Genomic DNA, 21,340 nt, shown 5'->3' with positions numbered 1-21,340 from the left:
GCAATGCATCAACGAAACGTAACTCAAGTTGTGGGTACCAATAAAATTACTTACCAACCATTCCATGCATAATGCCTCGTTATTAGGCTCTTAATAACTTTCTTTTATTTTCTAAAACACTATCAGATCCACTATCACCATATATAGATTTGAACACATGGCCGTTTCTAGTCAATTAGATTTTGGATTTCAGAATGTAAGAATTCTTCTAGTATAGATTTACTTAGGTAAATTTTGGCTGAATTATGAGGTTATAATTAAGAATAGTTTACTAAATCGAACCACTTAAAAAGCCAAAACAAAACAAAATATTAATAAGAAGCAAAGAAATGAGAAAAAAGTCTGGACTCCTTTATTATAATTAACCAATCAAATAAACTCCCTGAATTTTCTTCTAGCTAGCTAGCTAGCTAGCTAGATTCCACCATGCATGTGTAAATAATATTACATTCAACGTATACATCATAGTTTCCTTAAAACTCTTTAAAGTTAATGTAAGTGATTCGACAAAGCACTAGATATACATATGTTATATGTAGTTTCTGTCGTATACTATATGTAATTAAATACTCAAGAAAAATATAAATATCAGCTTAAGTAACGAATAGAGAGGAAAGTTAAACACACTCTCTCCTCCTAATCTCTCAAAAACATAGGAAAAAAATAAAAAAAAATGATTTGTATCGGAAACTTAAAATTTGGTAAGTTCTTTACCTCAAGAAACTCCGGTAAAATATCTCCGGCCACCTTCTCAAAATCATCGGAGAAAAGATTGTGGAATGAATTTCAAGAAGAAGATCACATCCTGAAAGCCCACGTACGTTCTTGGTTACCTTCGCCGGAAAATATTTTCCGGTGGGAAGCTACCATTAACGGCCCGGCGGGTTGCCCTTACGAGAAAGGAGTCTTCGCCGTCTCCGTTCACGTCCCAACACAATATCCTTTTGAACCACCCAAAATCACATTCAAGACCAAGGTAACCAATAATTATATATATAACCGGTTTAAGTAATCTTTCGGTCTTGTTTAGTTTTCCGGTTTAAAACTTCGTGTTTGTTGTTTTCTCTAAAACTGCATGCGTCCAGATATTTCATCCTAATATAAGCAAAAAAGGAGAAATCTTTGTTGATATATTGAGATCACGATGGTCATCTGCGTTGACCATCAATGTGGTACTGCTTTCTATATGTTCGATTTTGTCGAACCCGGTTGAACCATTTTTGGTTAGCAATCGTGCCGCGAGACTGTACCGGGAAGACCGGAAAGCTTACGTGAAAGTTGCGAGAGAATGGACTGTGAAGTATGCAAAGGGATGATTACTTAGTTGTTCCCAAGTTCTACATTTTATTAGTTGATGGCTCTATTAGTTGATGACTTCTGTTTTTGTTATTATCGTCAGTTTAGTGTCGTCTAAGGTCGTGTGATACCGAGAGATTTGATACGATCAATATACTATAGTTGTATTTGTATTCAAGGACGTAAATTGCAGCTGCATGCTAAAACTTTTTGCAAAACTGCTTGTGGGATTCTGTTTTTTGACTTTTACAGTCAGCAATTCAAATATAGATTTAACCTAAGGAAATCTGGAAATATATATGAGTGTTTCTTTTTCGTCCAATATAAACGTGTTTGAACTGATTATTTAACCAAAGTTTCGTTAAAACAATGAAACTAGACGTGTTTTGTTTTGTTGGTCGCTCACCGTTTATCAAACGCAGCGTTAACACGTTTGTTGACTGGTTGTACATTGGTGATACTTTTTTACTTTATATTAATAATAAAAAATCATGTACATATGACACATAAATAATTATACATATTAATGATCACTTATTCGGTAACTTTGACTTCACATTAACACCATAAACACTTGGGATCAAACTCTTCATGTTTGAAATTAGTTAGGGGTTGGGTTGACCCTTTCTTTCTGACAAGGCAAATTAGGATACTTTGGACTGCATCCCCATGCATGATCTTGAGCTAGAGCATCATAGCTTATCACCACTTCTTGTGCATTGGTCTTGAGTGGTGCACATGTGAAGAACACCATGATAAGAGCCACACACATAATTATAGCCTTCATTATCTTCTTAGACATACCCATTATGTTTTTTTCTTCTTTAAATTGAATTTAAGGGGAAAGAAAAATAAAACACTCAGAAAAGTTTATAATCTATTTGAAAGATTGGATTTTTGTTTGTTTGTTGTGTGAGAAACATGAAGGGATTATCGAAGGTTTAAATAATTAAGGAGATGGGAGACAATATTGTTATGTTTCTTTCTTTTTTTAGCATACTGATTTGGTGGTTCCGTTCTAAACTATTGATATTGTTATTTTACTGATTTCTTCCTAAAGTAATTGGAAATTAGTTTCACGTACGTCTTAAGAGATCTCGAAAGTTGTTATTTAAGTTTTATTTAAGATTTACGTCTTAACAAATTACCAGATGAACAGCTGAAAAAACTGAAGACACTTTAACGAAATAAATAAAAGACAGAATTATACCTAATTTGTTTTTCTGAATGCCATAAAAACTAATATCCTGTGCCAATTACAGCCAAATTATGTTTTGATTAGTTTTCTTAACTAATACGTACAATTAGTACGCTGGCTTGTTCTTCGTAATATAATGAGAATTTTTGAGAAATACCCATTTTGGTGTACCCTTTTTAAAAATACCCCATTTATCTATCCATTTTCAAAAATACCCCTTTTTAAATATAAAAAATTATAAAGTTTTATATAATTTATAAGGTACTTCTATATAATAACTATTACTGGAAGATTCAATACAAATATTTTAAAATGTTTTAAATAGTTTTAAATCGTTTTTATAAGTTTTATAAGGTTTTTAAAAGGATTTATACGGTTTTTATAAGGTTTTTATAAGCTTTTTATAATTTATTTTTACCCTATTTATGAAAGGTATATAAAGTTTTATACACATATAAAGATAATTTGTGTATATATTTATAAGTTTACACACATATTTGGCTAAATTTCAACATTTTTAGTGGGTTTTTTGATAAAATTTGAAAATGAGTTATTTTTAAAAAGAGGTATATGAAAAACTGTATTTTTGAAATTCCCCCTTAATATAATTGACGTGGAATCAACAATTAGTTTATTTTCAAAGTAAAATAGTATTGATTAACGAGACACCAACTTTTCTTATATTTCAACGTGTAAAGTGTAAACGAAATTGTGTTATAATGATCGTATACATTTAAACAAAACCCACTCACTAACTGTACCGTACGTAAATAATAGCCAGACGAGAACAGAAGAATAATTTTTAAGTTTGTATATGTAAATTGTAAAATATTTTCTAAAAACTACAATAAGGTTTTCTCCCTTTTCAAAATGTGGTAGAAAACTGTTTTTCAAATACGGTACTTAGATGAGTTTGATTTCTTTCTTAAATTTGCGTTTGAAGTTTGCGTTTCTACTTTTTTTTGAAAAATGGATTATGTTCATATATGATTTGTAAAAATGTTTTTATGAAAAAGAAAATTTTTTTTTCCTCACCAACTAATGTAGTTTTCTATTTTAGAAAATGTAATTAATGTGATCTTTCTCTAGCATACAAGCACAAATCTACAAAATTTATTGAAATAAATGTACATAGTTGAATACATTTCCATAAATGTTATTCAATACTGTATTTCAATGACTTGCCACACTTATGTATTATGCCAAGTATATTAAAATTCAATAACTTGCAAGAAATCTCAAGTCAAGTCAAGGCAAGCCGCGACTATATATATATAAAAAAGACCCTCAAGAGTCAAGAGCAAGCTCTCACAGTTTCTTTACACAACAAAATGAATAAGGTATTCTTCCTTCTTCTCGTCTCTCTCGTTCTCCTCCCTCTTCACGTGACTGTCCTGGCGGCCATAGGCAGCTGGACTCCCATCAGCGACGTTAAGGATCCTCACATCGTAGAGATAGGCGAATTCGCGGTCTCCGAGTACAACAAACAGAGCAAATCGGGACTGAAGTACGTGAAAGTTGTTAGCGGCGAGTCTCAGGTAGTCTCTGGTGTGAATTATCGGCTTCTGGTGGCTGCTAATGATGAAGTCGGTGGCCCGAGCAAAAACTACGAGGCGGTAGTATTTGAGAAGCACTGGCTGAAATCAATGAATCTCACATCCTTCAAGCCAGCCACTATTAATGCTCGCTTCCTTTGACGAGCTTACATATGATAGTTACATGTAGCCTATATATCTTTTTAATGTTATAAATCTATCAAAGAAAGTTTAAACAACACATAGGAGATGTTCATTTCTTTATTATCTGGTTTTCAAATTTCGTGTATGGGCAGATCTGAAGAAAATGATATCGAACAAGTCTTGACATCTACTAATAAGTTACGTTTAATACATACATGAAATATGTTTAAAATAAAGCTTCTAACAAACATTATAAAACCAAAACATAAACTTTATTTAAAAATAAAATTATACATATAGTATTAATTTTTCTACTTCTAACATTATCAACTAGTTTAGGATTATCGTTTCGTCAACATATAACTTACGTAGTTTTTGTTAAATACGTTGATATATCAACATTTAAAGATTAAATTCTTATAATACATGTTGTTAACAAACAAAAAAATTCTAACTATAAGCATTGTGTACATACAACCATATGATGACAAAAAAAAAAGTACATACAACCATATAAATAGAGATTTATTGATAGAATGATAGAATGTTTTGTTTTCCATAAATGTAAAATTAAGATTACCAAATTATACTTTTATTATCTTATAAATTACAATTTATCTATATAGAAGGATAATATATATATGATTATAAAATACAATAAAGTTATCTTAATACATTTTTCCGCATTTTGGTTCTCCTTTATATATGTTTTGAGTATAGTACTCCGAATCAATGTTTCCGTATCTCCAAAATTTCAATGCTGTGAAGCTTCATTGTTCTTTGGGATTGGCTTTGTATATGGATTTACCCTAGTTTTCTGGCAAAATTGAGGATATTTTGGAGAACATCCCCATGCATGATTTACACGGAGAGCATCATATGATATAATAGTCTCCGTTTTGATTGTAACCGCCTCAAAAGAAAAAACAAGTAGTAGAACAAAGTATAACATCGATATTTTCTTCGACATGGCCATATTTGAAAAGAACAACGTTAAACTAAATGGGATTTTACTTGCTTTTTTTTTTTTTTTTAGATTTTGAATTTTGCAATGGTGGCTTAGTGCTTTATATAAATAGTTGATTGAGTTTGCTAAATAAAGTTAAATTGTTCTAGCAGGTTACTTAGTTATGAAATTCCAACAAGAAATCTGTTTTACAATTGTAATTGTTGTTGTTAGTTAAACAATACATACAATAAGATCGTTGCTAGAAAATAAAAACAAAACGTTGACCCGAAAATTAACAACAAAATGTCAAATTTAGTTTTCTTTTTTTCTTTTCCGAGTTCAACTTAACTCGTTATATATATGTAGAGTTTATAAACTAACTAATTGCTGGCAGTTTATTTGGAAAATAACGCAATGATATAATAATACCGTAAATAAGAGATGTACATCGCTTTTGTTAAACATCATAATATTTTTTTTTGTATATTTTCAACAAATTAATAGGACATTATTTTATATAATATTATTGCCTATATCACTCGTAAAATTAAATCACATAAATGCATGGTGATAATGATCTCAAGTATTGTTAATTTTTTTTTTTTTTTTTACTTTCGTGATTTTACCTACACAAAATTTAGGTTCCTACCCTTTTTTACTAACTCTAATCTATACTTATTTTTTCCCTATTTTTTAATGGTTAATTTCCAATTCGCCTTGTGAATTGGGGCTCGCTTCGTCTCCCTCTCTCTTTGTCCGAATAAAGATACTGAATATAAATTTATTAGACTGCCTCGACCTTGTGTCTCTCGGCAACGTTGGCGAAAAGAAAAAAAAAACGAACTTTGTGACAAACCCTTTTGAGCTCTCTCTTTTCCTAATCCCTAGATTAGTTTAGATTCTAATCTCCTCTACATCGTTGCATCTTCTGTCCTTCCCACGTCAAATAGTCTCTCCGCAGAACCTCTTTGATGATTCTTCTACTTTGTGGGTTTAAGGGTAAAATATCTGGATTCTGCTTTTGAGCTTTGGATTTGCATTAGCCTTGTTTCAAAAAGCATCTGTTTTTGCGTTTAAGGTCTAGTTGCCTGCTAGTGTTCAGTGTTTCGATGAATATTTGTCTTTGATAAATAAAAAAATCACAACTTTTTTTTGTTATTTAGACCTATATATGGAAGATTTTGAAACTTTGAATTTAAGGTATATAGTTTTTACATACGAAGCAAAATTTGTGTATCTTCCGTAAAAATCTGTAACCTTTTTGTAAAATGTGTTTTTTTTTTTTTTTAAGAATTACGGAATTTACTTGTGTTTGTTTGATTTTTCATAACTGTAAAATTTGATTGTTTTTTGCTTATTATTTGTGTTTGATCCTATTAGTATTCTAATTTCCTACTACTATATGCTTTGGTGTATATTTGATTTGAATGTGGATGAGTTTCCTTTTGCATCTGGGTTCTGGTGAAAGTTTCAAGCTTTATCTGTTGGATTTTATCTCTCTGTTTGCTTCATCTATTGCTTCATTGTTTATTTGCTAAGCTGTGATTTGAGTATATGGGTGGAGCTAACATGGTTCTGTATAATGGTCTTTACGCAGTTTTTGATTAGTAACAAATGGGAAAGAGGTTAAAGAAGGGTCAAAAGCCTCCAAGTGTGAATCAGCCTGCAACGTTCTCCAAGAATTTAACTAAGCAATCTGAGCAAAGCGTGGAGATAACTGAGGAGGTTGCTGTGACAATGACGGAAAAAAGATCTTGTGTCCATTTTGATAGATTTGTTCATTTGGATGAGTTGTTGAAAACGATTAAATCATCTCAACACATCAAGTGTGGAGAATGCAAGGAAGGAGTGCACTTGAAGGGAGATGGTAAGGAAAGCATTAATACCTGGAAAAACGGGTTTTATTCTTTTTACCCAATGTCAACTAAAAAGGCTACTTGGGTTTGCTTGGAATGTGGCTATTATGTTTGTGGAGATGTTGGTTTGCCAACTGGATCTCAGAGTCATGTTGTCCAGCACACCAAGTTGACGCGTCACCGTTTGGTGATTCAGTGTGAAAATCCTCAGTTAAGATGGTGTTTCCCATGCCAATCACTTCTCCCTTTTGAAAAAGAAGAGAATGGTGAGAAGAAAGATTTGTTGGTGGAAGTCGTGAAATTGATTAGAGAACGATCTTCAAGCACGTCCTCTGCTTCAAGTGAAACTGAAAATTCATCTTCAGGAAGTGGTAGTATCACTGGTGGTATACAAGAAGCAAGATATGGTTATGCTGTAAGGGGTTTACTTAACCTTGGCAACACATGTTTCTTTAACTCTGTAATGCAAAACCTTCTTTCTTTGGATCAATTACGTGAGCACTTCTTGAAAGAAGATATGTCTGGTGGCGGGCCTCTCGTTTCTTCCTTGAAGAAATTATTTGCTGAAACAAAATCAGAAGTAGGCTTTTTTAGGAGTGCGATAAATCCAAGAGCCTTTTTCGTTTCTGTTTGTTCTCATGCTCCCCAATTTAGGGGATATCAGCAGCATGACAGTCATGAGTTGCTAAGGCACTTGTTGGACGGTTTGAGCATTGAAGAATCAAGCCTGAGGCAAAAGCTTGATGTTTCTGATAGTGATGAAAGTTTTACACATCAGAAACCTACTCTCATAGATTCTGTTTTTGGAGGTGAAATTTCGAGCACTGTGTCTTGTTTGGAATGTGGGCATTCCTCTAAAGTGTTTGAACCCTTTTTGGATCTCTCTTTACCTATTCCGTCCAAGAAATCACCTCCTGAAAAGCAACAAACCCTTTCTCAGGCAAACAAGGTTCCTAATAATGACGTAGTCAGCAAAGATTCAGAAGTTGTGTCAGCTAAACCTGCATTGTATAACAATTCCACTGTTTCCATCTTCGAGAGCCCTTCTGCTATGGCACTTGATGATAAGCAGGTCTCTGATATTGCAACAGACTCTGATACTGAAGAACATGATAGATTTTGGGAGGATTATTCTAAATCAGAAACCTCTCACAATGAAACTGATTTGGTTTTGCTTGGTGATGTTAGTGCTACCGCTCCATCAACTGAGGCTAAAGGAGTTAACCAGACTTTGGTAGGTAGCACAGAAACGCTGATGCATGATAGTGATGGAATTGCAAAACCAGAAACTGTCATTGATGAAGAAGATGCACGAGCTACACAATCTACTGAAGACACATATGCAAGTGGGATTTCCTCAGATATTGATAAGGCTCGAGTTTTCGGTTCTCCTGATTCAGGGAAAAGCTCTTCATCTGGAATTTTGTGGGATGATGAAGAGCTTCCATTGATGGTTTCAGATTCTCAGATTCTGTACATGCCTTATAAAGATGACATATCCTATGATGATAACACAGTTGCAGAAGGTATAGGTGGGGCTTCGTCATATGTGAGGAGCCACCATTTACAAACTGATGAGCCTGGCATCTCCTGTAATAATGAAACAGTTCCGGCAGGTGAGAGTGGAGGTTCCTCGTCATTCTGGAGCTGTGATCATGAACCAAAAATAGATTATGTTGACTTTAGCAGTTTTTTTGACGAGCCTGAGATACCCGAAGGACCTGTTTTCAGACTGCCATATAAAACTGAAGTTTCTGAAGCTGGTTTTGTGGCTGTCAGCAGTAATGATAAAACAATTAAGTCATGTGATGGTAAAGGTTCCTTGTCATTCGTGAGTGGTGACCATGAACGAAACATAGATTATTTCGACTTTAGCAGTTTTGTCGAGCCTGAGATATCTGAAAAACCTTGTTTCCGACCGAAGTCAAAGTCTGAAGTGTCCAAAGCTGATTTTATGGCTGTCAGCAGTAACGATAAAACATTTAGAACAGGTAAAGATGAAGCGTTTTCATCATTCATGAGCTGTGACAATAAACAAAACAGAGATTATGTTGACTTGATTGACGACCCTATGATATCTGAAAGACCTGCTTTTAGACCGCTATCTAAAGCTGAAGTTTATGAAGTTGGTTTTATGGCTGTTAGCAGCGACTCTGATCCTGTAGTTATTGATGATTCGGATTCACCAGTGTCTGTAGATAAGTGTTTGGCTCAGTTCACCAAGCCTGAGATTTTGTCAGAAGACAATGCTTGGCATTGCGAGAATTGTTCGAAGAACCTAAAACTCCAGCAGTTGAGAGAAAAGAGAGAAACTGAAGAAGGATTGAGCAATGGATGGGTGAATGAAAATGGAGCTAGTTTGGCATCGGCTTTTGATGACTTCATAGACAATCCATTAATTCAATCCGCTCCGATCATCGAATTGCTAAACTGCAAGGAAGAGAAAAGCGCCATATTTGATGGAATTCTGGGAGATTCAGATGCAAAGCAAGCTCCAATTACTTCTTCAGTTACTGAAACTTCTATTCTCAGTGGAGAAACCATCAGTTCTCAACCAGCCAATGGCTATGAATGTGAAAACTGGGAAGGCAAGGCACTAGATCCTGAGGAAGTGATAGTAAAAAGTGATGCTACTAAAAGGGTACTTGTAAACAAGGCACCACCTGTCTTGACCATACATCTCAAAAGGTTCAGCCAAGATGCTCGAGGCAGGCTAAGCAAGTTAAGTGGCCATGTTGACTTCAAAGAGTTCATCAATCTTAGCCAATATATGGATACTAGGTAAATGCCCATTTTCTCGAATTAGTAAGCAGAATCTTTTCCTTCAATGTTTTGCCACATTTGGTCTGAACAATCATAAAATCTGCTTATCGTTTCTCTCTCTCCCCTGTAGGTGGACCGAAGAAGACCAGCCGGTTTACAGGTTGGCCGGGTTAGTGGAGCATCAAGGGACAATGAGAGGTGGTCATTATGTTGCTTACATTAGAGGAGGCGACAAGACGAGGAGAGAGTCTGATATTGAAGAACCTAACTCATCAATATGGTATCACGCAAGCGATTCTTGGGTTCGACGGGTTTCTTTCGAAGAAGTTCTCCGTTCTGAAGCGTATATCTTATTTTACGAACGGATCTAAGAATCCAGAGGTCGGAAATGTCTTTCTATAATATAGATGAAAGGGACAAGATAGGTTTTGACGTTCTTCACCGTTTGTACTGGTGAATTGACTCTCTTGACAATTGAGTTTAGAATATATGACTATATCATTTTGTCTTATTTATAAAAGTCATATATATACAAGTTTCGTTATAAAATGATAAAGAACTGTGTTAATAAAGAATTGCTACTAAAACTGATTCAGAGTTCAGAAAAAATCAGATCCGTATTAGTTCTAACTCTGACCAAAGTTGCGTTACAGATGATGGCAAAGTAAACTGCATACATGTTGCAAAAATCTATTGTTTCTCTAACTACTTGGTTTAGTTGTAAACAGGGCACAAGTCAGGCTGACGTACAATATGTATAACGTCTGCGGCAAGATAGTACACGTTTTGATTCCGTTTCCAGCTCCACAATGCATGCGTCTCATTCTTCACCTACAAAGGCCAAAAGTATTTATTAAAAAAAGAACAGTCAGTTTCACGCAGTTTACAACAATGTATTGGCGGTTGGCACACTGGAGTTGGTTCAATCGGAGAATATAACAGAACAGGTTCTGACTTCATGTGTATAAATAAGGCAAAAACTGTGATTTGCAGTCAATAGGTTACTTGAACATCAAGCCATAAAGAATAGAGAGAGAGATCTAACTTTAGAGAGAGATCTAACTTACTTCTAGCATACCGAAACCGAAGCTGCTCTCTCTGTATGCGCTATAGTCTGGCTGCTTAACCGGACAAATCTCATCGTTTACAGTCTCTAAAGGGAAGTTAAGGCCACTAGATATGCACGAGTGGTTCTGAGAAGGATCTGGACAATTCCCTGGGTCATCTACATGCTCAATGTCCAGCTTCCCAGCTCCTCCTGCACCGGTTGATATATAAACCGGACCACACTGGTCTAACTCATAGTTATAGACTCTGTTTGATCTCTCATAGGCATCAACCTAATTCAGGTTTTGAGGGGAAGTTAGTGTGAAGAACATATCCCTCAAACGCAAATAAACACACCCTCAGAACAACACCTTACCTGACTATTGAAGATGATATCAACTTGGTAGCTATAGAGTAAGTCTTCAAGATTTATCCTCATGGATTCAGCTTCTCTGTAATGCCCTTTGAATGTGCTGTACCAAGGAAGACTCCAAGTTGCCACCACCCATGGAGTTTCTGATCTATTTATGTTTCTCAGGTCACTTTCAAGCCAAATATACTGATCAGCTGTCGGAGAACAGGCAATTCGCAAAATTACAAAACTACATTTCAATGCAATTTAAACCTAAAGAAGGAAACGAAAACATGGAGAAACTTTACATGAGTTATCATATGGAGTGTATGAATTGAGCACTATGAAATGAGCTCCTCCCGCGTTGAAAGAATAGTATAATGGTGAGAAAGAACCGCTTTCGTTTGAAGGGAATGTAAATCTTGAACTGTATGCACTGAATGTCAAATTATTATCCATCTGCGGCTCAATCTCATGACCTCCAGCTACCATCATGGTTGGAACATTAGCCGTGAGTGGCTCCATGAACCTGAAATAAAAACCCTTAATAATTTAGTGTTGAAAACCACCAAAGGATTCACAATCATTAGTCAAGAATCTTATTTTACCTTCCCCAATAATCCCAGCGAGGCTGATAAGTTTCTCGACTAGAAGAACAAGAATCACAATCAGAACTGGTTTCATTATGGTCACACTGACAAGAACTACAATATACTTTAGTGTTATTCGTGAGATAAGTATCAGCGTAGCTGAAACCTCCAATTAAAACCACAAGATCAGGATGGTTAGAGAGAATACTTCTCAAAGTTGTTGATGTGTTGTAAGTAAGACCCAAGTCTCCGGCCACAACGATTCTGTGCGGGTAATTCTCTGATGTAGACTTAGGCATTGTCCTGAAGTAATATTCTTTGCTCATTGCTGATACAGACGGGTCTCCGCATTGGTATCGATACAATGTGTTAGGTTTAAGACTTGTGAGTTGAACATGGTGAATGATGCCTGAAGTATAGTTCTTGAGACCTTTCTCAGGAGGATACTGTTGGTTATAAACAAAAGAATGACCTGTTGCATTTCTGCTTCTAGTAACGACATTAAATTCACGGTATTGAACTATGCTTTGCACAGAATTAGGATCCAGAGGCAAGGAATTTTCTTCACCGATTTGGAATTCCCCTGTAGTAATACAACAACCTTGATTCAGAGCTCTGTTAAATGCAGAAACAGACAAAAAAAAAAAGAAGCAAATAGTTTCTTGAAGATAAAGGATGAAACTTTAAGACAAAAATCTTGATGTTGGAACAGCTAATGTCCCAGTTTATGGATTATACTGAAACAAACACAGACCGGAACAAGAACTGTTGAAGTTTCTAAGATCCAGATCTTGGCTCAAAAAGAATACACCTTCATGGACAATGAACCCAACACTTAATGATGAAATGTTTAAAGCATATATAGTCAGATGTTTTCAAACGAAATCAATCAAAAAATTTCCACATTTTATATAAAAGTAAGAAGTGAAAAGTTTGAAGCATTTCAGACTATTTTGTTTTCCGCCTTTTTAGAAAATACCTAAATCTTCGGGGAAAAGATAAAGAAGAAAGAAAGTTGAAGAGTCAAGAAAGACCTGTGACCCAAGAAATCCAGACGGAGTCAAAGCTGTAAGAGAGAGAGACAGAAATTTGTTCAGGCTGAAACTTCAAATTGGGTTGTATGAAACTCGGGTCGGATTCTGGCAAGTCGACTGCAGTCGGGTTAAGATTCGGGTCGAGCGGAGCAGTCTCGGGGTCGAACGGGCCTTCAAGCGTCGTGGAGAAACCATGAACGATAATAGTAACTGTAGAAACCAATAGGACAAAAAGGGACATCTTCGTTGTACATTTTACCACCATTTTTATAACATAGATGTTTGTTTGTTTTGTTGCAGCGAAGAAGATAATAAAACTCTCTTTACCATAACACCAATTGGTCTATTCCAATTATTTTCCGGTTTACATTTTAACCGGTTCTAAGATTTTAACTCTTTAGACCAATCACGAAGAGACAAATATTAATTAGTTTCCTTTAAAATGAACTGGACAATAACAACGTTCAGACAGACTTTAGAGATTCAACATAACAAAAAAAACCCCGAATAGGTCGTAAATAAAAATCCTAAATTAAGAAACCCTAAAAGAGTCATATTCTTTTCTTTTTTTTCCGGCGAGATCTTAAGTAGGAGTGTAAGGACCGCCACCGCCGAGTTCCATGACCGACAAGATCTCATCTTCTTCCTTCATCCTCAGCTGTTGGAAATTATTAGAAAGTAAATGAACAGTGAGTAACATTGTAATTTCCGCTAGTAGTAGTATGAAAAGCTTAAAAGTGAGAGAACAGACCTGAGCAGGAGTCTGTCGTGGTTTGATGTGTTTCTGGTTGTAGATGAATCGGACAGCACCGTATTCTAAGTTTCTCTTTACACAGTAAGCAATCATTAGTTTCTTAAGATGTGCATGAGCTCCTATCTTGTATACATCCTCTGCTCCCTGTTCCAAACCCCCCACACCATCTTCGTTTTCAATTTTTATTTTTTATTTGTCAATATATTAAAAAGAATTTAAAGGAACAAAAATTGTAACTAATTTTCTGAAAAATACAAAAGAAAAATAACGAAACAGAATGTGTAGAATTAAAAAGAAAAGAGGAGTTTTTTTATTTTGTAAATTTGGTCGGATGAAGCGAAAAGAAAATAAAAAGGAAAAAGGTGGAAGAAGAAAGAACGGACCTGCTGGTTCTTGACCTTGAGAGTGAGCTTCTGATGGGGTGGTTCAGGAGATCGAGACCTCTTTGATACAAAAGAAGCAGAGATCGTATTCGTGCCTGAGGAGCTCACCATTCTTTGTCGTTCAAATATCACACAACTCTTTCAGGGTTCCACAGAGAGAGAGAGAGAGAAGAGGAGAGAGAGGTGAGAAAGTGATGGAAAGTTAAGAAAAGAGCATTGAACGAACATTAAAGTACAATCCTCGTCCACCACTCTTATTGGTCCATTTTCTTTCTTTTCTTACTTGAGATTCCCATTTTTACCCTTGGTCTTTTGTTGTTGTTTCGTTTCCTTTGAATCATCCCATCACTTCACACGTTACACATTCCAACAGTACGTTGAAGTTTGTACTGACTCATGCAACAGGCTCATCATTCATTATTATTAACTTAACAAATTCAAACATATTTCAAATGATACAACAATAAAGAAAAAGGTCAAAAACGAAAAACTAATACATCTGCTGTTAGAACTTAAAACTGTATATAGCTTATAGACTAATAAGCTAGCTCTTGTTTATTCTCCCTCTCTCCAAACCAAAAAAAAACATCACACTTAGAGAGAGATGAGTCTCATCCTAAAGAGAAGTTCCATGTCTATAAAGTTTTCTAACGAAATAAATAATCTGACCTTTTTTACCTCTACAAAGTGTGACTTGAGATGATTCAAGAAAAAGAAAAAAAGAAGAAAGGACACCGGTAGCTGTGTGAGAAGAATGGATCGATCTCCATGAGGAGAAAAACAGTGTTGGATATCTTCATCAGCATCATTATTTTCGTCGTCATCATCACCATCATCATAAAGAATCGATATAATCTGGAGACTGGATGATTCGAATCAGCTCCTTCAGGTTTGCTAGAACCTGACGTGGTCCTAGACTATCTTCCCCAACAAAGTTCAAGAGCTGCTCGATGTTCTGTGATATGATAACTATGATTAGATGAGAGGAGGGGAAAACTATGCATTGTTCTGTTTCAAGCATCAAGAAAAGAGGAATAACAACAACAAAAACTTTCTTTTACTAACCTTGTTTAATAAAAAGACAGCATAGGCAGCTCGAGTTGTATCTTGACCATCCAAAAACAAAGGGAACTCTACGAATTTGGAATTTTGGTCAAGTGTGGAAATCAGAGACATTTCTGATGATGAAGGCTCAATGTAAGGTGCATAGTCTCGAATGTATGTTTTGGAACCACCAAGGCGCAAAGGATACCGGATAGGCACTCTCAAGTACGGAGCTATTAGGGACACAGCCTGCAAACGCCAAGCAGGAAGCTATTAGTACTTTTCTATCAAGAATTTTAAACCATATAACATTATTTTGAATTCATTAGCAATGATTCTTGAAAACCAAGGCAAGAGATCTAAGGCCACACAAAAAAAAAAAAAAAATCAAAGTACAAAGCAAATTTTATTGCCTAAATCATTAAGGAGAAAGAGAGCGGAACATACATGGGCTACATATCCTAGGGCAGTTGCCAACTTCTGAACTTCTTTCTTGTCGGTGAAGAAGCTCATCTTTGTAAATGGGGCCATACTAAAAGGCAACCCCAGAATTCTCACGGATCCTTGACTAAGAGGCTTAGTTCCTACACAAGCCGTAGATAAGATATAAGCATGACAAGAGGGTAAGATGCAGCAATTAAGAACTTTCTTCAAACACTTAACGACAACAAAAGCAAAGTTAGTCCTGATATCAATATCAGACTGAATGAAGTAAAGATAAAGGCATGCATGAAAGATGTTAAGGAGTTAGGTTTCATTTTCATCAAAGGCTACCTTCTTAGTTCTTATAAGCTCTTAGACTCGAATTATACAAACTGACCTAATCTATTGCCACCTGGAAATGATTCCAGTTCTTGGTCTTGTGAAGGTCCTGCCTCAATCTTCAAGGGATATATAAATGAAACTTGAGATACCATGTACTGCTGCCTCTTTCTCAGCTTATTCGTTACAATCTTTAGATGTGCATAACCATTTTCCCCTTCTAGTTGGCAGTTTGACTCCTATGACACAAAAAAATAAGCTAAATTGAGTACCTATGATTCAATGATTTATCAATTGGTCAGAGCATGGAGAAAATACTGCAGAAAATCAGTTTGCCTTCTTGAAGCAATTGTCATCAATTCATTTACTCAATAACAGAATTACGAGACAGTTGAATGAAGAATTAAGTACCGAAATACAAAAAGAAATTAAAAAATGTATGACAAAGATGGGGCGAATTGAACATAGGGAAAACAAAAGAAGCATCTGAAACAACTAATGTGAAATATCTAAACACCAAGACCCCAATAGAAAATGTACAAGTGGTGGATTTGTCTTCCTAAGAAGATTATTTTGCATTGAATGAAGTAATACCTGCAATTTGCTTTTGGCGATGGAAAGAGTTGTGCCGCCTACCAGCAAAGATCTCACTTCTGTACTAAGATTATCCTCTTTCTTTTTAACATCCTGTTCAGTAACTTTGCAAGCAATTGATGTCTTGTCTACCAACAGTTTTCTCGCTTCAAGCCTCTGACGCATTTCTTCAAGTTCATTAGTGCGTCTCAATGATTCAGTACTAACCTGCCCGAAATTTAGCCGCCCGCTAATCCGCGGGCTAATCAATTAAAGCTCATTGAGTAGATAATGTAAGAGATACACACTTCTCTCGATAAACTTCTAAGGGTGAAAGTCTCAAATGCCATAAGCAACACAATTGGTCCTCAAATTGGCTTCAAACAGATTCTAGGTAGCTTCATTCACATTCCTTATGAAAATGCCACTAATACAAAAAATCTATCCTTTCCAACTAAGAAATGAATCAAGACATTGCCCAAATAGAAATCACATGAGTAAGAGAAAAACCTGAATAAGAGACTCAAGTTTGGGCTGCAGGCTTAGCTTCTTCTCTGTAGCTAATTTAAGAGCAGAAGAAAGACTCCATAACCTCGTTAGCTCATGGTCGAATTCTTCCCACTCTATAATCTTCACATCTTCTCGATCGCTTCTTCTCGAATTTTCAGACAAACTTGGCTCCGTTTCTCTTTCCATCAACAATTATCTCGGAACCCACGCAACGCAAGTTCTGGCATCAAGTCTTTCATATGCTTTTCATATCACGCCTTCGAATTTCATCACCAATCTTAATGGAACTGAGAGATCGGATTGGAACAATCAAAAACCCTAATTGAAGGTAAAAAAACGATCTCTTGGAGATGATTGGTACAGAGGAAAAGGGAAATGGAAGCAAGAAACAAATCGGAGAAATGAGAGATCGATGCGTAGGATTGAAGAAGCTTCTCGGGTTGATTCGTGCAAACCGATTTCAATTTCGATTTTGCCGATCATTTTTAAAGTTTGTTACTTTAGGAAAGAGAGAGCGAGAAATTTCCGGGTTAGAGATTACCCGAGTTACTAATCGGGTGGGTAAAGTAAGCAACGTTGGATCCGCCCAAGTAGTGCGATTTCCTCGTGGAAAGCATGAATCTCTTAACCGAAGTTGTTTGGTTGTACCAAACCGATTATTTCGTATTGGTTATCTCAATTTTTGACCAATTATTATGTATGTTAATCTCAAAACTCCTCTTTATACCAAATATTTTAAATCTAGTATTTTTTTTTTGTCAATCTAAATTGGAAACAACAATATACTACTTGGAAAGAAGTCTTTTTGTGCTTAAAACTATCATCTGCTGATGCTCTTCCATACGATATTGGAACAAATATCCTTAAAGTGCTTAAAGATGGCGTTCGAGCAAATATTTCGGCAATATTTTTGTATTTTGAGACACCACATACGACGGAGGAATTTACAACAGATTACCTTGTTACCATTAACAAGACGAATGCTAAATGGAAGACATCTTTCTACTTCAACCAAGTTCTGATTAGGAGTACCTTGTTGGCATGTAACAACAAAGAAGAAAATATTGAGGCTGTATCACAAGCAATATTGGATGTAGCCTCAAAAGAAAGTAGACACTAGAGCAAGAACGCTTTGTGATTATTTTGTCTTTTGTGTCTAAAAGTTGTACTTATTTATTTTTTTTTGCCTAATTTGAAACATGTTGTATGTATTTTTTAATTATATGTCCAAAGCTATATTTTTAAAATATTTATAACCACATAAAATATAATATACTATTTTTAAATTGTTTTCCAATATTTTACAATGTTGTTGGATAATGAAAAAGTCTATATATTATGTTCAATCAACGCATTTTCTATTTTCATCCCTACGGACTAGAGTGCAATAAATATAAATTCTATTCGAATCCTAATTAATAAAACTCCATAGTATATTTATTTATTTTGTTATACTTATTTACACGTTTATATAATATGATAATATTTATTTACCCTTTGTTGATATTCTTCTTATCACATGAATTGTAGAATTTTGTAATAATAAGTCTAATAAAACGAATATGAGCATGTGTTAAATTACTTCATATTCCATTCAAAAAATCAATAATAAAATAACTGAATATTTTATTTTGATGGTTATAAGTGAGAGCAGGATAAAACGAGATGATGGGATCGAAAAAGGATCAAATAGGAATCTCAAACTCAAAAATTGAACTTAGTTTGATACCATATTAGTATTGAGAAGATGGAAAGACGTTGGAGAAAAAGTTAGTTATTTCTCATTATTAAGTAAAATGTATATGTACAAGTATTTTTTGCAACTAGTAAAAACTAAATCTATACAATACAATCCGTAAAACACATTTTAATTTATGTAATTTTGTACAAAATATGTTCTCAAACCTCCAAAAACTTCAAGTCAATCACGTGCATGATCTCAAATTCCTAAATTTGGGTTGTATTAGGGTTAGGTCAAAATATTGGAAGACCGATCAAAATTTGGCTTAAGTATTAAGAAAGATTCTTTTTATGAAAAAGTATAATCATGTCAAAGTTCAATTCCACATGCTTTACATTTTAGAAACCACAAAACTCATCATGTCAATATCATTATATTAACAGAAGAAAACAAAACGATGTCAGCAAGTAACACAAAAGAACTAGTACTTAGGGGTTTTGGTTTGAGCTCAACTTTTCCATTTGAATTATGTATGCATAGATTTGAGCAGCAGTTTAAAAAGAAACAAATCAATAACTGGGGAATTCGATGTCAAAATCAAATGGTTGAACCTTCTTTATTCTTGAATTGATGTCTGATTATATAAAATTCTAAGGATCGGATAATATTTTTTTGTTGAATTCTTGAATTGATTCCTACTGTCTTTTGACACAATGTGTGTGATCTTCATGTCACTTTTCATCTATATAATGATCTTGAATATACATGGTTTTACATATCTTCCATTTATATGATTAAGCTATCCAAATTCTTGAGAACGAAAAGTGAAACTGTCTTGTCGTAACTAAGTTGAAAACATTCTAATTTATTTGTATACAAAGTCAAAACCCAACCATATATCTTAAGGAACGAGAAAGAGAGAAGGTTGTTACTATAATATATGCATATAATGCATCATTTTAAAACAAATGATTGATGATGTACTTACAATCACAAAAATGCATCTGAAATGGGATTCAACATCCTAAAAATCTCTCAACCAACTCCATTTCACATAACCTCAAGTTTTTTCAAATCCTTTATCGGTGAATACTCACTCTGAAGATCTTTCCCTTCTTCCATCATCCTCTTTACCATTGCTACCCTCTCAAGAGTCCTATCCACTGCTATCTCAAACGCATCTTCGATCTTCTCCGGTCCAACCAATCCCGGTTTAGTGTATATTATCTTCGGTATAATCTTCGCAACCTCGTTCCTCATCCTCGAAATACTCTCCATATCGATCCCACCCAAGAACTTGTTGAGACTAAACGTTCCGTTTCTCATTTCTTTCTCCGGTATGTAAACCGAGTACTTGGTGTAATCCTTGGGGAAATACCAAATATACTGGTTATAACCCGAACCCGGGCTAAAGAAAACCGGTATACAACCCGCCAAAATCGAATCAAATATCGATCTCCGAGTATACGAATCTCCCGAAGGTTGTAAACAGAAGACCGAATTTTCAAACACCTCCATGATCTTAACCGGATTATCACAGTCATTAACATTACAGTTAAGGAATTTGCAGTTACCTTGAGATGCAAGGCACTGCTTGATAATCTCTCCCCTTATAGATCCATCCAGATTAGGCCTTGGACCTCCAACAAACGAAAACAAATATTCCCTCTTCAAACTCTTCACTTTCCTCTGCCATCTCCAAATCTCGTTTAAGCTCTTTGGATGGAAATAGGTCGGATAAGGAACCGCAAACTCGTTAGCCCAAGCAGTTGTTTCTATAGCTAACATTGTCATGTTTGCGAATTCTGGTAATCGCATCAGCTTGTTTCCCCAGTCTGAATCTTCATCGCGAACTCTCCTGAAATCCCAAGCTATTCTTCCGGTTACAAAGAAGTGGTCTCGACCGTGCATCTTCCCCCATTCTGGTTTCTCTCTTAGCCATCGAGCCAGCTTTATCCCCAATTCGTCTCTCACCGTCATGTTGTATCCCCATAGGTGACGGCTCACGTCGAACCCCGCGTAGAAAGGGACGTAGACCGCTGAGGCTAGAGAGGAGTCGTTAGTCAGACACTCGTAGTGTTTCATCCTCTCTCGGAAGATAACAGCCAGCAAGAATTGGTTCGTTGAGTACCAAGAACCGGTTTCCACGGTTAAGACTCGAGCTGTGGTGTTATCGGAGTCGGAAACCTGTGGACCGAGCCCTGAATTAACCATGAATGGACACATATCGAACCATTTGATGAGTGGACGACAGTCTTTGATTATGTCGTCGTTGAATATGCTTGGAAGATTATGCATATAGATGTACCTTCCGGCGCAAGCATCTGTGTCTTCTTCCTCAGGCTGTTTCGCTCTGATTCCATCACTCTCATTCGCATTCCTGGTGAAACTTAGAGTCTGATTATGCGAAGAAGCAGCGATAGAGATGAAGAAGTTGTTTACTTGATGAGTGATTTGGAGATTTGTTTCGATCAAATCTATTTTATTGATTTGAAACAGAACAAAAAGACAGAACACAAACGTAACTAAGATGACAACCCAAATCCTTGGAACTTGTTTCATCATCTTCTTTTACTTGTGAGAAAACATTTGGTTTTACTTTATGAGAGATCTAAAACTAAAAAAAATGTGATCTCAAGAAGAAGGAAAAATTACATTTTCTTCGTTTTTAGTGGCTTTAATTACATCTTCCAAATGAAGTAATAGATAATTCACCATTTATGATAAATTGAATTCAATGGATTATATTTAGATACATGTCTTTTTTTTTTTCCTGAAATTTCCATATAGGACACCCAAAGATGTCAAGGAGAGATCTCAACTCTTTTACCCAACTGTACTCCACAAAATTTTATTGGAAATTAATATA

The 21,340-nt window shown here is 35.4% G+C and overlaps 9 protein-coding genes across 11 annotated transcripts; 3 read left to right on the top strand and 6 right to left on the bottom strand.

The window, feature by feature from the left end:
* The first annotated feature begins 628 nt into the window (after positions 1-628).
* LOC17888968 (ubiquitin-conjugating enzyme E2 D2) lies at positions 629-1,555 on the top strand. Its single transcript, XM_006295826.2, has 2 exons — positions 629-976; positions 1,086-1,555. Exons 1-2 carry the CDS (start codon positions 674-676, stop codon positions 1,314-1,316), a joined length of 534 nt encoding a protein of 177 aa, XP_006295888.1. The 5' UTR covers positions 629-673; the 3' UTR covers positions 1,317-1,555.
* Positions 1,556-1,897: 342 nt separating this feature from the next.
* On the bottom strand, positions 1,898-2,104 carry LOC17888646. Its single transcript, XM_006296121.1, has one exon. It carries the CDS (start codon positions 2,102-2,104, stop codon positions 1,898-1,900), a length of 207 nt encoding a protein of 68 aa, XP_006296183.1.
* A 1,704-nt stretch (positions 2,105-3,808) lies between these two features.
* On the top strand, positions 3,809-4,270 carry LOC17889516 (cysteine proteinase inhibitor 5). Its single transcript, XM_006295752.2, has one exon. The coding sequence runs from the start codon at positions 3,826-3,828 to the stop codon at positions 4,189-4,191; it is 366 nt and encodes a 121-aa protein (XP_006295814.1). The 5' UTR covers positions 3,809-3,825; the 3' UTR covers positions 4,192-4,270.
* A 657-nt stretch (positions 4,271-4,927) lies between these two features.
* On the bottom strand, positions 4,928-5,149 carry LOC17887907. Its single transcript, XM_006296262.1, has one exon. It carries the CDS (start codon positions 5,147-5,149, stop codon positions 4,928-4,930), a length of 222 nt encoding a protein of 73 aa, XP_006296324.1.
* Positions 5,150-5,952: 803 nt separating this feature from the next.
* On the top strand, positions 5,953-10,157 carry LOC17887925 (ubiquitin carboxyl-terminal hydrolase 1). The gene is made up of 3 exons (XM_006293374.2): positions 5,953-6,121; positions 6,720-9,759; positions 9,872-10,157. The coding sequence occupies exons 2-3, from the start codon at positions 6,737-6,739 to the stop codon at positions 10,110-10,112; spliced, it is 3,264 nt and encodes a 1,087-aa protein (XP_006293436.1). The 5' UTR covers positions 5,953-6,121; positions 6,720-6,736; the 3' UTR covers positions 10,113-10,157.
* Positions 10,158-10,247: 90 nt separating this feature from the next.
* On the bottom strand, positions 10,248-13,080 carry LOC17889325 (purple acid phosphatase 13). The gene is made up of 6 exons (XM_006293403.2): positions 12,765-13,080; positions 11,749-12,313; positions 11,449-11,669; positions 11,165-11,355; positions 10,809-11,081; positions 10,248-10,572 (listed from the first exon to the last, which is right to left on the bottom strand). Exons 1-6 carry the CDS (start codon positions 13,027-13,029, stop codon positions 10,456-10,458), a joined length of 1,632 nt encoding a protein of 543 aa, XP_006293465.1. The 5' UTR covers positions 13,030-13,080; the 3' UTR covers positions 10,248-10,455.
* A 98-nt stretch (positions 13,081-13,178) lies between these two features.
* LOC17888150 (small ubiquitin-related modifier 5) lies at positions 13,179-14,129 on the bottom strand. Its single transcript, XM_006295212.2, has 3 exons — positions 13,902-14,129; positions 13,516-13,662; positions 13,179-13,422 (listed from the first exon to the last, which is right to left on the bottom strand). The coding sequence occupies exons 1-3, from the start codon at positions 14,010-14,012 to the stop codon at positions 13,348-13,350; spliced, it is 333 nt and encodes a 110-aa protein (XP_006295274.1). The 5' UTR covers positions 14,013-14,129; the 3' UTR covers positions 13,179-13,347.
* Positions 14,130-14,293: 164 nt separating this feature from the next.
* On the bottom strand, positions 14,294-17,276 carry LOC17887699 (UV radiation resistance associated protein). 3 transcript variants are annotated; one of them, XM_023783871.1, is made up of 6 exons: positions 16,791-17,276; positions 16,302-16,508; positions 15,766-15,946; positions 15,393-15,529; positions 14,967-15,194; positions 14,294-14,856 (listed from the first exon to the last, which is right to left on the bottom strand). In XM_023783871.1, the coding sequence occupies exons 1-6, from the start codon at positions 16,974-16,976 to the stop codon at positions 14,737-14,739; spliced, it is 1,059 nt and encodes a 352-aa protein (XP_023639639.1). In that variant the 5' UTR covers positions 16,977-17,276; the 3' UTR covers positions 14,294-14,736. The 3 variants fall into 3 exon arrangements, with proteins under 3 accessions (XP_023639639.1, XP_006294515.1, XP_023639640.1); XM_006294453.2 differs by having other exon boundaries at positions 16,302-16,530; positions 16,791-16,887; XM_023783872.1 differs by having other exon boundaries at positions 16,302-16,542; positions 16,791-16,832.
* Positions 17,277-19,318: 2,042 nt separating this feature from the next.
* LOC17888957 (probable xyloglucan galactosyltransferase GT12) lies at positions 19,319-21,075 on the bottom strand. The gene has a single exon (XM_006296039.2). The coding sequence runs from the start codon at positions 21,034-21,036 to the stop codon at positions 19,522-19,524; it is 1,515 nt and encodes a 504-aa protein (XP_006296101.1). The 5' UTR covers positions 21,037-21,075; the 3' UTR covers positions 19,319-19,521.
* Between the last annotated feature and the right edge of the window lie 265 nt (positions 21,076-21,340).

This window comes from Capsella rubella, unplaced genomic scaffold (genome assembly GCF_000375325.1).
Source record: "Capsella rubella cultivar Monte Gargano unplaced genomic scaffold, Caprub1_0 scaffold_4, whole genome shotgun sequence".
Lineage (NCBI taxonomy): Eukaryota > Viridiplantae > Streptophyta > Magnoliopsida > Brassicales > Brassicaceae > Capsella > Capsella rubella.
The sequence above is the reverse complement of the archived record's forward strand: the minus strand, read 5'-3'. Positions and strand labels throughout refer to the sequence as shown.

Bases quoted from the DNA above. Each gene is read 5' to 3' on its own strand.
- LOC17888968 (XM_006295826.2), top strand. From the start codon at position 674: ATGATTTGTATCGGAAACTTAAAATTTGGTAAGTTCTTTACCTCAAGA. The intron at 977-1,085 runs GTAACCAATAAT...GCATGCGTCCAG, and splicing joins AAATCACATTCAAGACCAAG to ATATTTCATCCTAATATAAG.
- LOC17888646 (XM_006296121.1), bottom strand. From the start codon at position 2,104: ATGGGTATGTCTAAGAAGATAATGAAGGCTATAATTATGTGTGTGGCT.
- LOC17889516 (XM_006295752.2), top strand. From the start codon at position 3,826: ATGAATAAGGTATTCTTCCTTCTTCTCGTCTCTCTCGTTCTCCTCCCT.
- LOC17887907 (XM_006296262.1), bottom strand. From the start codon at position 5,149: ATGGCCATGTCGAAGAAAATATCGATGTTATACTTTGTTCTACTACTT.
- LOC17887925 (XM_006293374.2), top strand. From the start codon at position 6,737: ATGGGAAAGAGGTTAAAGAAGGGTCAAAAGCCTCCAAGTGTGAATCAG. The intron at 9,760-9,871 runs GTAAATGCCCAT...TCTCCCCTGTAG, and splicing joins AGCCAATATATGGATACTAG to GTGGACCGAAGAAGACCAGC.
- LOC17889325 (XM_006293403.2), bottom strand. From the start codon at position 13,029: ATGGTGGTAAAATGTACAACGAAGATGTCCCTTTTTGTCCTATTGGTT. The intron at 11,670-11,748 runs GTAAAATAAGAT...TTTTTATTTCAG, and splicing joins CGCTGGGATTATTGGGGAAG to GTTCATGGAGCCACTCACGG. The intron at 11,082-11,164 runs GTAAGGTGTTGT...AACCTGAATTAG, and splicing joins ATATCATCTTCAATAGTCAG to GTTGATGCCTATGAGAGATC.
- LOC17888150 (XM_006295212.2), bottom strand. From the start codon at position 14,012: ATGGTGAGCTCCTCAGGCACGAATACGATCTCTGCTTCTTTTGTATCA. The intron at 13,663-13,901 runs GTCCGTTCTTTC...GGTTTGGAACAG, and splicing joins TCAAGGTCAAGAACCAGCAG to GGAGCAGAGGATGTATACAA. The intron at 13,423-13,515 runs GTCTGTTCTCTC...AATTTCCAACAG, and splicing joins CACGACAGACTCCTGCTCAG to CTGAGGATGAAGGAAGAAGA.
- LOC17887699 (XM_023783871.1), bottom strand. From the start codon at position 16,976: ATGGAAAGAGAAACGGAGCCAAGTTTGTCTGAAAATTCGAGAAGAAGC. The intron at 15,947-16,301 runs GTATTACTTCAT...TTTGTGTCATAG, and splicing joins TCGCCAAAAGCAAATTGCAG to GAGTCAAACTGCCAACTAGA. The intron at 14,857-14,966 runs GTTAGTAAAAGA...ATCATATCACAG, and splicing joins CTGTCTTTTTATTAAACAAG to AACATCGAGCAGCTCTTGAA.
- LOC17888957 (XM_006296039.2), bottom strand. From the start codon at position 21,036: ATGATGAAACAAGTTCCAAGGATTTGGGTTGTCATCTTAGTTACGTTT.